At 31.8% G+C, this 18,541-nt stretch overlaps 3 protein-coding genes across 3 annotated transcripts; 2 read left to right on the top strand and 1 right to left on the bottom strand.

Moving 5' to 3' along the window:
* Positions 1 to 12: 12 nt before the first annotated feature.
* LOC108489560 (uncharacterized) lies at positions 13 to 3,069 on the bottom strand. Its single transcript, XM_017794198.2, has 3 exons — positions 2,587 to 3,069; positions 924 to 1,024; positions 13 to 478 (listed from the first exon to the last, which is right to left on the bottom strand). Exons 1-3 carry the CDS (start codon positions 2,642 to 2,644, stop codon positions 197 to 199), a joined length of 441 nt encoding a protein of 146 aa, XP_017649687.1. The 5' UTR covers positions 2,645 to 3,069; the 3' UTR covers positions 13 to 196.
* A 6,757-nt stretch (positions 3,070 to 9,826) lies between these two features.
* LOC108489230 (DEK domain-containing chromatin-associated protein 4-like) lies at positions 9,827 to 16,131 on the top strand. Its single transcript, XM_017793608.2, has 12 exons — positions 9,827 to 9,996; positions 11,016 to 11,773; positions 11,890 to 11,923; positions 12,284 to 12,363; positions 12,577 to 12,636; positions 12,836 to 12,946; positions 13,561 to 13,641; positions 13,727 to 13,792; positions 14,058 to 14,553; positions 14,695 to 14,807; positions 15,305 to 15,335; positions 15,671 to 16,131. Exons 2-12 carry the CDS (start codon positions 11,078 to 11,080, stop codon positions 15,829 to 15,831), a joined length of 1,929 nt encoding a protein of 642 aa, XP_017649097.1. The 5' UTR covers positions 9,827 to 9,996; positions 11,016 to 11,077; the 3' UTR covers positions 15,832 to 16,131.
* Positions 16,132 to 17,435: 1,304 nt separating this feature from the next.
* On the top strand, positions 17,436 to 18,277 carry LOC108488447 (classical arabinogalactan protein 5-like). The gene has a single exon (XM_017792727.2). The coding sequence runs from the start codon at positions 17,498 to 17,500 to the stop codon at positions 18,134 to 18,136; it is 639 nt and encodes a 212-aa protein (XP_017648216.1). The 5' UTR covers positions 17,436 to 17,497; the 3' UTR covers positions 18,137 to 18,277.
* Positions 18,278 to 18,541: the final 264 nt, after the last annotated feature.

Consider the following 18,541-nt stretch of genomic DNA (forward strand, 5'->3'; position numbering starts at 1 on the left):
TAGTAAAGGAGCTTTATAAATATATCTTTCAATGTCTTCTCATTAGTACTAAAACCAAATGGCTTGGTTGATAGATTATTGTCAAAATACATAAGCTCGATAATTCGCTTGCATACAAGATAAAGACTTATAATAAGTGGTGCTGGTATGTCGAACTTTGCACCGATAAATATCTTAAGCTAAGGAAAGCTCTGATTCACTGAGGGTATGGCTTCTCAAATTCTGATTCATTGCAATGTGGGTCTAGCCAATCCCTAGGGGAACCCTTGGACATGTTGGGGCTTGCTTTCCCACCACCAACAAGCTCTTTCAAATTTTCCACCTTGTTCTCCCGCCCTGTCCCGCCGACCCTTTTATCAGCTTCCTTTAGTTTCTGTTTGAAACGTTGCTTACGAGTGGACGGATTCAGCTCCTGCTGCCTGGATTGTGATGGCGGTGCACCATGCGGTCCCAAGTAGATGTACTCTTCTTTTTTGGCCTGCACAAGACAAGAAAAAAGTTTCAAACAAATAAGGATTGACTCGGTAAAAGTATCATGAAGGCCCCCCTGTACTAGGAGTCAGATTGCATTTTGCCTCCTTTACTCGAAAAATAAGTTAAATAATCCTTATAGGTTAGATCAAAGAGTAAATTGATCATTTCTGTTAAAATTTTTATTCAATTCTATTGTTAAAAACTAGCATAGCTATCAAACCACATGTACTTCATTTTGAGGTATAGAGACCAATTTTTAACGATAGAAATAGACGAAATTTTCAATAGAAAGATCAGTTTACTCTTTGATCTAATATACAGGGGCTAATTTGCCCATTCATTGAGTAGAGGAAGCAAAATGCAATCTTACTCTTCATACAAGGGTCTCCATGATACTTTTACCGTATTGACTCTTGACATCTATAGTGGTATAGATATTTGCAAATGACCTGATGCGAATGCGGTTTCGATGTTTCTACATCTGAAGTATCAGCTTTAGTTTTATATGGTTCTTCAATTCCCAAGCTCGGAATCACGAATCCATCAGTGTCTAACGAAACACAAAAGAATGAACAGACATCAACATAAGAAAAACCTTTTTTAAAAAAGTTATAGACAATATTTCAACATACCAACAGTATAAAACTCTCTAACTCTACTGATAACAATCTGCAAAATAATGACAACAAGTCTCTCTCCAACCATAAGACCGACCCCTTTACAAAAGGCCACTTAGCACATCCATCTTTGAAACTGTGTGCCAATATTGTGTTCATTGTCAAAAGGGCAAGTACTAAACAGTTTCATTCCATAGTTAGAGATGCTAGACTTGACCGAATACAATGATGAAATTAACAGCTTACAAATGACGGAATTGAATAAACTTGAACACCAAAAGAAGAGAAATGGTACAATGGGAAAACCAAAAAACAAACTAATAGAAGCCACAAAAGACCAGCAATTGCAATAGGAATAAATGAACAAGCCAAAATGTAAGTGCATCCGTGTTTACTATCATCTTGCTAAAGAATTGGCTCGTTTAACATACCAAAAGAAATCAAAGACCAACAAACAACTATGGAACAAATGTTTTGAAGTGAGAAGTTTGAACTGAGAACTTCAAGATATGCATATAAGTTACATCTACAGAAAATGAATGCAAAAAGTGTAAGTGGTAGAAAAGATCTCAAAAATAGGGGCACCAAAATTGATGCAAGGCAAACAGCTACAAATATAAGGACTAGTTCAATTCTCTAACTTCTCCCTTGGTGAAAGTACCTATCAGATCTTTCTATTATAAGGACTAGTGCAAATTAGTCCTTGAATTAATAAAAAGAATCAAATGAAGCAAACTTTTAACAGAGTTGACTCTTACTATTTAAAAGATGACATGAAATTTATTCTTTTCATTTGCAGCTCAACTCCAAACAAAAGATTTCATTTGCAAAACCATAAAAGCTTTAAAAATACTAACTTTGTTAAACAATAAATGTTAACTGTCACAATTTGACCTTATTCAATTCTTTTTACTAGTTAAGGACTAAATTGATCCATTTAATAATACAATGACTAATTTGAAGCAGTCACTATAATAGAGGGACCTCTTGTTACTTTCACCCTTCTTCCTCACTAAGATCTCCTACACAAAGTAAAGCTTCATAAACTCAAATTCTAGTTTACTACAAGTATGTAACCTTCAAATGCTTCTTAATTAGCCAAACAGATGAACTTGTTCATAAGATCATCACTTCCATACAAGAGGCAATCAGATATCAACTAAAGCAATAAAGAATGATGAAGGAAATGCATAAATCTCACCATCCCCCAATCAAAACAAAATCATCAAAGAAATAGAATTGAAACAGATAATCATAAATACCAAATTTTCCATATCAAATGATGCCAACAAAGCAATTTTCCAGTGAAAATCAATTCAAACACCCAGTTTTCTCCCATATATCACTACAATCTAAAAAACCCATATCTTACAAAGTAAATATTAATAAAAACTCACTAATAAAAACAAAACGATATTTTTGATATGGATCCAAATTTCTCCCATTTATCAGAATTTTCCCAACAAACAAACAGAGAGAGAGAGAGTTAATATACCCCACTCATCTTCTTGTTCATGAAGTGAAGAAGTGGTGTGCACTGGAGATGAGTCCATGGGATGCTGAAGATCATGGATTTCAAAGGCGAAAGGGCAACAAAGCCCAGAGATCAACAAAAACTCAGCAGCAACGAAACGAATCCAAAACAAATTTTTTTTAAAAGGAAGAAAGTTCTGCAATATGTAAATAAAAACCAAAAAGAATCTTCAAAATTGGAACCTTATTCTCTCTCTCTCTCTTAGGAAAAGATGGTTGGCTTTTTAAATGATTTATGAAGAATTTATAGACACAAATTTTCAAAAGAAAAAGACCCTAACCCTAAAAATTTTCTTTGTAGAATTTCATATACTATAACAATAATTGCATTAATTCTAGAAAACATTTATTATTTATCAAAAGAAAATTTTAGTATTTATCAAAATTTTTGTTTGAATTATTTTTCGAAATATCTCGACATCCAAGAATGTTAATGTTTCTTTATTTATGGGAATCCTCCTGATAGAATCTTGTACGAATCTCGTAATTGAATCGATAATTCAGTTATTTATTAATAATGATATGATTCTATTATAATTTTGTCACTTACAACTGTCGAAGTTAGTGTTAATTTTATAAATGACATTCATAAGTGTCGAGTTGACTTCATCATAAGTCAAGCTAGACTTGGTCGATGCAAAATTTTAGGCTTATTTTCTAGGCTCGGGTTCGAACCAAAAAATAAGTTTAAATTTTTTCTCTAAGCCCGACCCAGGCAGAAAATGCTAAAATCAAGTTAGCTCGCCTATATTAAATTTTTTATATAAAAATAAATTTTAAAAAATATAATACATCAAATGTAACAGCCCAAATTTTCAGTGGTTTTGAAAATGATGATTTCAGAATCTCTTTGTAAATCGAGTCGTAAATATTAATATTTAATATTTATGAGTCTATTATAGAAATATATTAAAATTTGGACCAATAATTTTATCTAATTGATAGTTAATTAATGTACGAAGCTAAATTGTATGCCTTATCATTATAGATTTTTAAATAGTTGAAGAATTAAAGTGGTAAATTGACCATTATAATTTTTTCAAGCAATGTGGAAAGGTATTAAAATCCACTTGTTAATTGCAATTAACTTTTAATTAATTAAAATTTAATTAAATAATTATGATTAATTATATTTTAATTACAAGTACATAAGTTAAAACATAAAGATGTCATATTTATTTTCTTCATCTTCTTCAACCTTTTCATGAAAAAGAAAAGAAAACCTAAGAAAAAGTTTCAAACATTTGGCCCCTCAAATTGGTAAGCTATACTAGTTCCTTTCTTATAATTTTTATGTTTTTAAAGTCATGGGAGTTTGATTTGGCTAGCCCATTTATCAATTTGAAAATGTTTTTAAAGTTTTTGAATGTTTCCATTGATGGTTTCTTGAAGAAATATATGTTAAATTGATAGATTTTAAGCTTAGGTGTGAAAAGGACTAGATTATAAAGTTTAATTGTTAGTTTTGTACAAAAGGACTAAAGTGTATAAATTGCAAATTTGATATAAATTTTTATAATAATAGCTAATAAAGGGTCCTAAAAGGATGTGATTGAGATTGGTTTTGAAATCAAAGCTCAAAATTGAAAGTTATGGCAATGTCGTTTTTAGGGACTAAATTGAATAAAAAGAAAAAAATTTAGAGGCATCCAAAAAATAGAATTAAACAGATTCATGCATATCATGAGATAATATAAAAATGTTTGGTATTGATAAATTGTTTAAAATAATTGTTTAGATCATGAATTGAATCAAACCAGGGATAATTGAAAGTAAGGCAAAATTATGGAATAGTCATTGAAGATTCAATTTGTTTGTTGTTTTGACCAAATGTGACGTGAGTTATAAATTGATTCAGGAAAAAGTTAGAAAGGATTCGTAAATTACTTGGTTGTAAATGTTGAGTGGCTTAGGTTGATGATAGATTAAAAATGTGATAAATGAGTCTCGAAGTCTTATAGGGTATATCAGTGTTAGATAAGTTTGGAGGTGTTTTATTACCCAGAAATTGACTTTAGATAGGTTTTTAAGGTCTCATTGCACCTAGGTTTCAATACCTTAGGCATTGGTATTGATACTTGTAAAGCTAGTAGCTAATTGAACTTTTGAGAGCACTATAGATACCTCACTTTTCGGTATTGATGCATTTAGTCAATAGATTTATACTTATGAAAAAAGTATCGATACATGGTAACTCAGTAGCCAGTTAAGGATTTTAAGGAAAACAAGCATTGATAACTAAACTCTTGGTATTGATACCTTTTGTTACCCTCCTTAAGGTATCGATATCTTTTGACTTAGTTTCATGCTTTACCTAGCTTAATGAGTCGCAACTCAGGTTTTTGAATTTGGATTATTAATACCTGACAATTAAGGATTAGTAAAGTTTTTTAATCAATGTTCGAGGTTGGTTTTAGTCATGAGATGTCGTTGGGCTCCTATTTTAAAACCTTTTGATCAAGGATCGTTGTCAGTTCGAGTTAGATGTGGTTTTTATATGTGACACTATGACGTGTTATCGATGGATTAATCTTGGTGGACCAGTGGCATTTTATTAAAAATCATCTGTCATTTGCTGATTATTGCATTAGTTAAAATAAGGTACCATAAGACCAATTAACTTTGGTTCAAATGGGAGAAGCAACAAGGTAACATTAGAGGAACCGAACACACTTCTTACCACAAAGTGTATTTAGCTCCTATGTGTAATAGAATTCTCCCGTTCACAACACATGTTTAAGGTTAATGATCTATTGATCTGGTATGGGGGTGTCACCAAGTTTATTTAAAGTCGATCTTGATAAGAGGTGGTGTGACTGTGGGCATTTGTAAGCAGAAAGGTGCCCATGTTCGCATGTGATCATTGCATGCAATACGATGCATTCGAACTGCATGGAATAACATTTTCTAACTTAATCGTGTAATCAATATTTATCAGTATGTATTTCAATCACCTTTTGTAAAAACTATTATTCAATAAACATGATAACTTATCAATTGTGTTTGAGTCCATAATGTTGCAAGCCCCCAAAGAGGTGCCTTTAATAAACCTAAATACCAACCAAAATGGACAATAAGGAGTTAGGCTATCTAAAACATTGTTCATGATGTAGAACTAAAGGATACGACAAACACAAGTCTACACATGATGCAAAGGAGTCAAACATTAGATAAGGAGAGCAATGCATAAATTGTACTCCAATAAACTTGTTTAAGGTTAAAAACTTGTTATGTAGACTTAACATATTTTCAATTGTATGTTTTCTTTAGTATTTTGTTATGAAGTAATATACTTAACTTACTGTAGTTGTAAATTGAGGTCTAGACTTCAAATTATACAAGTTCTATTCTTTTCTTACCTAGATTCGTGTATATATTCAACTTGGTGTGTATTCACGTGGAACTTCACTTTCGGAATTGCTTTGAAATTTCACTTTTGGATTATTTTTAATGTTTTCATTGGTATTTCAATTTATAGATATATTTATATGTTGTATATAGATATTTATAAATTCATAAACTAATAATACAAAATAGGAACCTAATTAAAAATTTAAAAATTATTACATAAGTTTATCTAATTAAACTAATAAAAATCATTAAATTATCTAAACTCACTAACAATAAAGCCTATAACCCAGTTACAGAGTTATCTAATTAAAATCATTATAAAACATATACAACCATTATTTGGTGGTTGCATTGAATTTTGAACCTCAAACAAGTTATTAACATTAAAAGGCACTACAGTTATGGACGAGCTCGTTATATTGGCCCTAAATTACAGAAAAGCAAGTTTGATACTTGACCAATCTAGTATAGGCATCCTTATCAGATCAAGACTTAGATTTGGAGGACCAACAAGTTCGCTTAGTTTTTTAATATTCAATCACATTAATGCCACTTGATATAAGAGAAGTGCATAAGTGTCGTGCACACATTAAAAATATGATTGTGCAAGCATACATTCCCCAATAGTATGGTAGTAATCTTTGAAGCTTGATAGTACTTCTACACAAACTACAAAAATAAATAAATAAATGAACTTAAGTTCAATTATGATAATAATTATATTAAGTAAATATCAATGTAGCAAATAAATTACCTTTTCATATGATTGAATAACAATTTGCAATCGCATCTATACAAGATCATCCTTCCAATAAGTTGTATGGTCACGATGCCCAATCCATCTATTAAAATATTAAAAGTCAATACCAATATAAAACCATTAATAATGCAATACATTTTATAACACATGCTTACAATTTTACTTTATAATAAAAGAAAAGCATGTAAAGTATAAGGGGTAGACACTATCCATGGAAGTTGATACCATACTCATGATTGGGAAATAACAAGACAATAATACTTTTTCACGTTTCTCACTCTTCATGCCTTGCATAGAACTTTTTATAGACATACTAAAACAACAGACCCCAAATTGTATGTTTTTATCTATGGAAATAATCTAACAATGGATTATGTTTGGGCTAAACTTTGTTGCTAGACTTTTCTAGCTACAGTACACCACTGATTAGCTAATGGGTGCAAGCTCTTGCATGTTGAATAATCTCAAATAGAAGGTTTCTTTAGGAGAGTTTCGAAGTGCCTTTTCAGCCATGTAAAATTAATAAAAAAACATCATAATAAGACTTATAGTTGGTGGATTTTGGGATGGCAGAATTTGAATCGTGTAATGGATTTTGAACAACTCCAATCTGAATGAAGCAAGTTATATTTTGAAAAGTGGATTTAGAGTGAGATAAGGCCTGTAGATTTTTTTTTAAAAAAAATCATTATTTAAACCTGTCAGGATGTAGTACCCTAAATGTAGTGTATTCGTTATTTTCTACTTGTAATCTTTCAAACAAATTATTTTATATAAAATTTCATTATACATTAATATCATTTGCACTTTTCTTAACGATTTTTGCTCATAAAGCAAAATGTAAACAAATATTGACTCATTGATTATCTAATATTTAACTAATATTAAGTTGCATTATGTGATTGGATCACAATGCGAGAAAATAACTTATATTAGTAAATAATCTAAATAGTTATAGTCTAATCGAAATTGAGAAAATTGATAGAAAGGCTATTATGTCATCTATCAAATCCAATTGGGGGATGTCTTATTTTAAGTATCGAAACAAATCACTCTCAGAAGATAGATAAATAGATGTTATTGTTCGGACTGGCAATACATTGGATAATACCCAAGTTGAATTTATCCTAAATTCGTTTATAGATTTATTCACTTATGACATTCATAGTATGGTATACCTTAATTCTATGTGGACGATGGGCAATGTATGTGTGACTTGTATACTTTGATGTATTAAAATTCTGAGTTCGAATAGGCAAGGAACCGAAAGCTAGTGCGTTGGGTATACAACTTTTGCAACATGCAGCATCATTCAAAATAGTGGAATTCATAACCCAACTAATGGATAAATGATATCCTATCATCGATATTACATGATTGATGAAAAGTAAATGAGGTCACGAGTCATTTGTCTTTGTCACAAGATAAATGCTTTAATTATGATGTGTTAGTAATTGGTTTTTTTCATTGCAAGATGTAATAGATACTATGAGATAAAGTAAGATTATATCGAGATAATAGATTTTATCCCAAAGAGATTAAATATATCTTATGAGAGTAACACACTTATGAGGTTATTGGACGAGCACTTTTAGAGTTAGTTTCATAATGGTATATAATAAGGAAGGTACCATAGTGGAATGACTACATGATTAAATAATGTTTTATTAATAGACGAAGAGTAGAAACTAAATTTCAAATTATTTGAGCTCTAATTATATATTTCCAATTGCCCCTCGACTAGCTCAAGATGGCTTGAAACGAATTGCATATAGAACTAATAATATCAAATGAATGAAAACGACAACTAAAAGAAATGGATCGCACATATTTCTATTTGCAATGGATGTGTTTTCTCGCTAAGTATACAAAATGACGTAGAAAAAAAATTAATTTCTTCAAATTATTATTTAACCAGTGTAATTAAATAATTAAACTTTGAAGTTAGAAAGAATTAAATTAATTAGTCATTGTAGATTTGTTGAATGAGACAATCAAATTAATTTTCTCATGGATTCCAATACGGTAGAGTTGTCATGACTTTAACAAAATTAGAATTACATTGAGAAAATAATTTAATTGAAATAATTAATTTAATTAATTAGCATTTTGGGAATGAAAAATAGTTATTGGTAGATATTAACCCACGTAGATGCCATGTTAGCATTTAATTAATCTTTTTAATTTTAAAATATTAAAAAATAATTTGTATAATTAATATAATTTTAAAATAATTTAAATGGTTATTAATTTTAAAAATAGCTTGTATTAATTTTTGATTTTTAAAATTTGAAAAATTATTTAAATGCTAACGTGTCATCCATGTGTATGCAAAGTTAGCAAAGTTAAAAAAGGTTAATTTTTCTATTTATTTTGGTTGATTTGACAAAAATATAATTTTAAGGGTTAAAAAGGTGAAAAATTAAATTAAAGGCTAAATTGACATTTTTGTAAAGGTGAAGGGCCAAATATGGCAACCAATATGACAATCCACTTATATTTTATGTTGACATAACACTATTTGTCTCATATGTCACACACCAATAATATAATTTAAAAGTTACAAAAAAATTCAAAATTTTAAAAATATAAAAATTCAAAAAATCAATATGGATTGTCATGCGGGCTACTGTGTTAAAAATTTAATATTTCAATGAATATTTTCTTTAAAAAACAATAATTTGACTCTTTTTGAAACGTTATGGTTAAATTTAACGCTTTTTAAAAGATAGACAATCAAATTTAACTCAAAAAAGAATAAAATTGAAAAGAATTATAAACATTAAGGACTAATTTTAGCATTATACCTTTGTATTCAAAAATTAAGTTTTTAAAAACTAATAATTACTTTGAATAAAATAAAAATAGGAAAAACCGCTCCCACTATCAGCCCACAATTTACCTCACAAAATAGGGGCCCACCAGCAAACCCCAAAATGTGGGGCCCGCAACTTCCAAGATGCCTCCATAACAAAATCTCAACCCTTGGATTTACATTACGTAGAATGAACAAGATCACAGCCGTCCATTACCTCCCATCTCGAGTTTCGCCCATTTTCTGACAAGATCCCGTCCGACGTGTCACTTAACTGCATTTAAAATCCGGGTTTCAAGTCCGCACTTTGAAAAAATTGAAAGCTTAAAATTTGTTTCCCCCAAAAAACAAAAACAAAAAATTTAATTAAAAAAATTTTCTCACTTTAAAACACTCTCTGCTCTCTGTCGAGCTTTTGAATGATTATAAACAGTCCGTAACTCGCTGTAAGTTTTCTGCTTTTATTTTTTTTCGATTTTCAGCTTATATTTGGTTTTATTTTCGTTGGAATTTTGTTTGCTTTTTTTGGGTGTGCTAAAAAGTTAGGGTTTTAGATTTCAACGTTTTTGAAAATTGCAAAAATTTGGGTTCTTTTACTAACTGTTTTGTGGGAAAATCTTCGGTGTTAGTTTGGTTGCTTTAAAATTTGAGAATTGACGAGTTTTCAATTTTTAGATTTGGGTTTTTTTTCTTTGTCTAAATTGAAAATCTATTTAATTAAGCTTTAATAGACTCTGGTTTTTGCTTTGTTAAACTGTGATTTAGGATTTATATTGGGTAGAGAGACGAAAGGGAAAAAAACTTGTGAGATTTAAAATTTCCCCCTTATTTTTACCCTTAGGAACCAACAAGGTGACTTTGTTATGAATTTTGAATTCTTACTTCTTGTGGGTCAAGTTTGGGTTTTTCTTTGCTTTTTAACATGTCAAACTCATCTGGATCTCTATTAATGCAATTCAAGTCTGGAATGCTGTACTTCTCTTTTGGAGTATGAGGCTTTTCAGTTAGAGGATATTTTTTTCTTACATTAAGTTGAATGTTTCTTATAGTTTGTTTTTCCTCCTTATATGGAGAGTAACATTTTTTTGTTGGTTACAGCTTTTTGCTCATTGTATTTCATGAAAGACTTAGAAGAACTTTATTCTGTGATGAACAGAAATTTTGTTTTGTTATGTGAAAAGATTGCAAGGGAAAATTCGCCTGCAAAACTAATATGGCCGTGAATTTTGGAAGCGTTTAAAGAGCCTATTGTTTCGTAATGTATGGATTATTACTTCAGTTTTCATGGAGATTTTTTCAATGGCGGTGTCTTTAGTGGGGTTATGGTGCTTGTTGCTGAGTGTTGTAGTGTCTGTTTAATGGTTCTTTTGTCTTGAGTGTAATTAATCGATTTATTTTTCATTATTATTATTATTATACCTTTTTTTTTTTGTTTCTTCATCTCTTTTGATATCCTATCCTACAGATTCGGAGGGCAAGAGAAACAAGCGTTGCTGTTTGAAGCATTTATTTTGAATTGGTTTGATTATGGGTGAAGAAGAAACAAAGACCAAAGTCCCTGACCCAGTGGCTAACGGGACTTCTCTTCCAGAAAAATCCAGTGAAGTTGTAGCAGAGAAAAAAGAGGAAGAAGATAATGGGGTAAAGGAAATGGAAGAAGATAAGAAAAATGATGAGAAAGCTGAGACTGAGAAGATGGATGAAGACCAACCGGCCGAGGATGACACAGAAAGCAAAGAGACGGAAAAAGAAGAAAAGGAGGAACCTAAAACGGAAGCAATGGAAGAAGAAACTAACGCAAAAGAAGATGTTAAGAAAGTTGCGGATGATGAAAACAAAGATGAGGAGGAGGAGAAAGTGGATGAGATGAAAGAAGAAGATGAAGAAGAGCAGGAAGAGAAGGCTGAAGAAGAGTCGAAAGAAGAAGAAGATGAGGAGGAGCATGAAGAAAAGGATGGAGATGATGAAGAGAAGGATGGGGATGATGAAGAGGAGCAAGAAGAGAAGGCTGAAGAAAGCGAGGAGGAAAAAGGTTCAAAGAAGCGTGGGAAAGGTAAAAAAACTGAGGAGAAAGTTAAGGGGAAGACAAAAAAGTTGGAGGAGAAGAAGGAGCCAGAGCAAAGAACTCCTCTCACTGATCGACCTGTGCGTGAGCGGAAATCTGTTGAAAGACTTGTTGCTTCTATTGAAAAAGATTCTTCTAGGGAATTCCAAATCGAAAAGGTTTTTTTTTTCCCTCTCTTTATTGGTTATATATATATATGTTTTGACAAGTTAGATGTTTAGATCTCTATTTTGAAGGTGCATTAGAAATTAATTGGTTACTTTGGCAATTGCAGGGCAAGGGTACTCCACTTAAAGATATTCCTAATGGTGTGTTCCTTAGTACTTTTTATATCACTCAAATTTTTGTGTTGTTATAGACAATATCCTACAATGGCTTTGTTTGGTGTTATGTTTGTAAATCTTAACAGTGCATTTTTAATAATGTTGTTCATCATTGATTTCATACCGTTTGCATTGTTAAGAAAACATCTGAGGATGCTGCTTCTTTAGTTTAACTTCACTTGTCTCCTTTCCATATTTCTACTAAGTTCCTTTAATGTGTATTTGAATTCCTTTTCCTTTAAAATTAAATATGTTCTAGTATTTGATATTAGTCCAGAACCATGAATTGAGTGAAATGGCCTCTCAAATTGAGTGAAATGGCTTCTCATATGTCATTTTTTGCAGTGGCATTCAAGTTGTCTAGACGGAAGACTGATGACACTTTCAAACTTCTTCATAATGTTCTCTATGGAAGGAGAGGGAAGGTAATATGATTCCTTTTGAATATTTTATATGTTTCTATCTAGCATTCCAAATATGTTGTTTCATCCTCTTGCTTTGATGATAAGGGCTTATTGGCTTGCAAATACACATAAACAGAGTCCAGGCACGAGTCTTTGAAAAGAAATAATTCTTGGATGGTGTGGATTGCTGCAGTAATAATTTGCTTATTTTACTCACGCTCCTTGCTATTGCAGGCTACGCAGATTAAGAGTAATATTTCCCGATTTTCTGGTTTTGTGTGGCATGATAATGAGGTAAGACGATTATAAAATCATGAAGCTGTATTTCTGTTGGATATAACCAATATCCTTCAGTAGTTGGACTTTTGGATTCCAAAACTTTTAGGACATTTGTAGTTGTTCTATTAGTTTAAGTTTCCTATATGGTTGATATTACTGCACTATAGTAGGTGTTTCTTGTGCTTATTTCATTCAAATGTTGTGATAATCGCAGGAAAAGCAAAAAGGTAAAGTAAAAGAGAAGCTTGACAAGTACAATAAAGAGAAGTTATTGGAGTTTTGTGACGTGCTTGACATACCAGTTATAAAGGCTACTACAAGGAAGGTTTGTCGTACTGCTGTAATTTGTGCTTTAGTTCTTCCTATATTTCAAGAAAATGGTGGCTAGTATGTTTGTTTGATTAGTTAAAAGCACTTTCCTGGTAGTTGGTTATTCAACATTCATGCAAATTGATTAATAGGAACCCTACTAAGATAGACTTGTCCGTTGGGTTCTTTTTCTCACCTTGTACCCACTACGCAGTAAAGTGGTGAGTAGTCAAACAATGTACATATGCATGTATGTAAAGTTACAGAACTATGGGTATTCTTTTTCCTTTACTATTCTTTTTAGAAAGCTTATTTTTTTTGTTATTTTAAGCTGAGAAACCCTCATTTATATGACTAATTTTATCTAGGAATGCAGCAGTTATAATTTAATAGGATTGTGATTCACTAGACAGGTAAGGGTAAATTCTGGAGTTCTTGAAAACTATGGTTCTGGTGGTGTAGTTAGTACTTAGTAGTATAAAAATCAGTATCACTGCCCAAGTTGAGTGTCATTTATGTGAGAACTTGTTAATAATCCCACTTCCGCAATCCTGAATGGAATGCTAATTTTGATAATAAAGAAATTGAATTTCATTAATGGGTGTTAATAAGCCGAAAATGGACATGCAGGAAGATATCATTATAAAGCTGATGGACTTTTTGATGGCTCCTCATGCTACAACCACTGTTCTACTTGCTGAACAAGAAAAGGTTTCCTAATTTTTGTCTGCTTCTTTTGCCTAAGTTCCATTTTTACATGCTTTTTTCTAACCTATAGCGTTTATTTTTTATCCAGTCAAGTAAGGGTAAAAAGCGCAAAAGGGCTACGAAGTCTGGGACCACAGCTAAGCGATCAACAAAGGTATTAATTTTTCCTTCTTGACATCAGAAATATTATACTTGATTAACCTTTGGAACTTTTCGTTAGGACAGTCACCTGTACCGTGTTTAGGGAAATTGTAGCATACCATTCAGTTAGGTCTCCTATGTGAATAACTTCTATATGAATGTTTTGTATTATGGTTTTGGTCAAGGATTTAGGGGTCATATGGTTTTACTTCTTTTTACATTAATCTTCCTAGTTATTTTCTTAGAATTTTTTCCCCTTTGTTCTATGTATTATGCAGAGTCGAAGAAAGAGTGAGGATACTCCAAAATCTAGGAAAAAGAGTATGCCTGATTCGGAGGATGAGTCTGAAGAAGAAGAAGAGGAGGAAGAAGAAGAAAAGGAAGAAGAAGAGAAGGAAGAGGAACAGAATGAAGAAGAGAAAAATGAAAATGGAGTTGCAGAAAAATCTGAGGACGAGATGCCTGAGGATTCTGAAAGTGAGGAGAAAAATGAAACTGAAGATGAATCTGAAGAAGATGTGGGAAAGAAGAAAAAGAGTAGAAAAGTATCATCTGGAAAGAAGGAATCTGCTGGAAAAGCTAAAACGAAGAAAGTGTCGATTCCCAAAAAGTCTACTCCACAGAAAAGAACCCCAAAAACAACAGCACCTAAAAGTTCAAAGGCAGATGATGATAGTGACAAAAGTCCAAAGGTGTCTTCGAGGAAGAAACCAGAGAAGGTCACTAAGGAAAAGTCCTCTACACCGAGTACATCTGCGTCCAAGGAGAAAACCAGTAAGATAGTAATCTCCTTTCTTTTTTTGTCTGTACTTTTTTTCAAGGAAACTGAATAATTGTTTCTTATGGTGGCCTAATTTGTAAGATTGGCTTTTGCTTCTGATTGCCTATGGTTCTATCTTTTCCTTATTTTTTAAGGCAAAAGGGCTGGAAAGGGGAAGGACAAAGCTAAAGAGCAAAAACTGAAGCCAAGTGATCATGAACTAAGGGATACAATTTGTAAAATTCTTAAGGAAGTGGACTTCAATACGGTAAGATCTTTATACTAATATAATGACTGCAGCCTTTACTGGACTTTTCTTCACAGCATTTTTGGTCTGGTCCGACTGCTAAGACTATATTGGTTGTGAGGACTTGTTTCAGTGCTAATTAGGCTACCATTGATAACAATTGTAATATTGTTCACATTCATTGATTGGAAAGTTAGTATAAACTCCGAGGATTGTTACTATTTAGTCTAATTTTGTCATCATGCATCCAAACATTCTGCTTAAACATGCCAGTGTGAAAATGGGCTCTTTGGAATGTTTATTGACAACAGAATTGCTTTTTATACTCAATTTTCTGAAACACAGTCCTTAATTCTTGTTACCATTTAGTCTAATTTTGTCATCGTGAATCCAAACATTTTTGAGTATTTTTAAGTTTTTATCTAGATTCATTTCTTAATCTCACTCGTGTTTTCATTTCATCATTAATATTTATTTCGATGTACTTGCTAACTAAATTGTATTACTTTATTCTGCAGGCTACATTCACTGACATTCTGAAGCTTCTTGGTATGCATCTTTCCCTTTTTACTCGGCTCTTTTAACAGTGTTATATAATAAACACTTTTGGGGCACAAGCGTTTAATTATGAAAATTGACAATGAAAGCCATAGTTTTCAATGGTTAGTTTCATACTTTGTCCGATAAGAAGTCTCAGTAATGGTTTGCCTTCTAAATTTCATTGTAAACTTTGATGGTTTCGGGATTAACTCAGTTAGTGCTCAACGGTGAATCATGAAAACCGACCGTGAAAGCCATCTATTTCAATGGCTAATTATGTACTTTTCTAGGATGTTAACTTTTCTGATATGCAATGTTCTAATGGAGAATTGACGTCCTTTCAGCTCAACATTTCAATACTGACCTCACCCCGAGGAAGTCATCAATCAAGCTCATGATCCAGGAAGAACTTACCAAACTAGCTGATGAAGCCGATGACGAAGACGACGAAGGAGATGCCGAGAAAGATGAAACCCAATCTGCTGGTCAAGAGGTTCAAGCCTGACCCTACAAGATGGATAATAACTACATGCAAAAATGACAAAAAGGAAATGTAGGTATTCATGTCTTGTGCCAATATGTACTTTTTAGTTGTTATTTAGAAGGGTTTGGTTGTAAACTATTGTTGCTTTTTCCGATGAGCAAATTAGCATTTATGAAAAATACTAGAGGGGGAAACTGCAGTTGCACCCATCTGTGTTGCAGGATATGTACAAACCATTAACATAATCTGTAGGAACTTTACTATCTGAAAAACCAAGTACTTTTGAGTTATAGAACACAGCTGCATGTGGTTTTTTCTTAATTTCTTTTTCCATATATTCTCTTCTAGTCTCGAGAAGCTAGTTTTTACATGGTTGTGGTTGGTCAAAATGTTGGGTGCTGATTTGGCCAATACCTGCTTATATTGGATGGTACACTATTTTGATTTTTTTTAAATTAATAAATTATAATCATTAGAATTTAATTAATAATTTTAATTGAGGTAATATTGATTTATTATACAATATTTTGTTAAACAATTATAAATTAAAATTTATATGTATGAAAAATGTTTTAAAATATTTATAAGCATCATGGGGTTTTTATTAGAATTTAAATTGTATATTGTTTTTTTACTTAAAAATGAGTAAATTAATTTTGTTCATTACACTAATAAGTAAATTAATTTTTATTAAAATTTTATCTATTTTATTATTAAAATTAGTATGGTAAACTGAATAACTTGACTAATTAACATACTTTACATAGTTTTTGCAAGGTATTTACTAAAATTTGTATTCTATAGGCTCATTAATAGGTAAATATTAGTTCTTAATTTTAAAACTGTTTTAAATCTAATGTGAGAATTGAATTTTCGACCACTAATTAAGATAATAAAAATTATTATCGTCTGACCAATTTTTAATAATAGTATATAAAATTTGGAACGGTATATAAAAATTTAGTGCTATGCCGGTACATGTCAGTATTAAAAATGGAAACAGTAGAGTATTAATAGGTTTTGCAGTCTGCAGATATGCTTCAGGTAGTTTAAATGCCAAGTTTCAGCTAATATAAACTGAAATTGTAAAGCCCATATAGCTCCCCTTCAAGACCTTCAAGACCTTGGTAATGCCCAAAATACTTATTATGGACATGATAAAATTATATATAAAAAATAATTTAAATACGATATAAATACGAGTGAGACTTTGCTCATGGTCCGAACAATCACGAACCCTTTTATTATAATATTTATTAAGATATTTAAAAAATTTAAAATCAACGATACAGTATTGTCCGTAAATATATGAACGATGTATGTATCATTTTTTTATAAATTTATAACGTGATAGACTAATTATTTAGTATACCGATGAAAAATTTGAACTTCACAGACGAAGTTGAAAATTTACCAAAATTGTTGGAATTTAATAATTGAAAGAAAATAATTTAAATTGTTTTGGGAAATTAAAATAAATAAATTGAGAAAGATTTAATCATTAAAATTCAGTCAACAGAAAAATAATTGGGATTTGAGATTTGACGGCTGGTAAGTGGTAACGGCTATTTCTTAAATCAATTTTAAATTTTGTTACAACGGTCAAATTTTCTTTGATCAAACCGTTCTATAAATTCCTCCACTGACCTTTCAATCTCAAAGAACATCTCATAAACGGAAATCAAAGATGTGTGTAGTCAAAGAGCTTTCCATTTTTGTTCTCTTTGTTTTGATTTTTGGAAATGTAATTCAAGCCCAAAATTCACCTTCTCCATCTCCTAAATCCACTCCAACCACAGCTGCTCCCTCCAAATCTCCTTCATCATCGCCTCCTGCGAGTTCTCCAACAACAGCATCGCCTCCTGCGAGTTCTCCAACAACATCATCGCCTCCCGCGAGTTCTCCAAAAACATCATCGCCGCCTGCAAAATCTCCGACTACTACTCCTCCTCCACATATCCAACCACCGGCTGCGACTCCGCCTTCTTCTTCTAGCCCATCGATTTCTCCCCCAACTGCTTCTCCTCCGGCGTCGACTCCTTCAAGTTCTCCACTTTCATTGACTCCAACTAGTTCACCTCCATCAATGACACCGGCCGGGGCTCCACCTGTTTCGGCTGATATTCCTTCGAGTTCAACGACGCCGGCGGAAAGTCCCCGGATTTTCCCGTCGAGCAGTAGCCCATCGAGTCCTACTCCAATCGGTTCGTCCCCTGAGAGTGCAGCGGGTCCGGCTGCTAATGATGATTCGGGTTCAAGATCCGGATACGAAGTCGGGTTCGTTCTAAGCTTTGGTTTGGTTTTTGGGGCCGCATTGGCTATTTAGATTTTGATATTTTTTGGATAGTAATTTTTTTGAAATTTTTATTTTCTAAGCAGCACTTCATTTTATTATTTTGGATTTTAATTTCTTGTATAAAGTGAAAGTAAATAAAGTAAGGTAGGATCTTCATTATTTTTATAAAAATATTTAATTTTCAATTTATGATTATTTTATTCACTTTAATATTTATTATTTTTCAGTTGATATTAAATTTTGGGGTAAATTGAAACAAAATAATAGTTTTGTTTAATCGAATCCTAAGCAATCGATTTAATTGATGGATATAGAAAATAACTTCTATTAATTAAGTTCAAGAATGTAATGACCCAAATTTTAGTTATGTTAAAAATACACATTTGTGTTTGTGCGTGTGCTATGTGTGAGTTTTTTTATTATTATTTTTTATAT

Source organism: Gossypium arboreum, chromosome 5, assembly GCF_025698485.1.
Source record: "Gossypium arboreum isolate Shixiya-1 chromosome 5, ASM2569848v2, whole genome shotgun sequence".
In the NCBI taxonomy this organism is placed as follows: Eukaryota; Viridiplantae; Streptophyta; class Magnoliopsida; order Malvales; family Malvaceae; genus Gossypium; species Gossypium arboreum.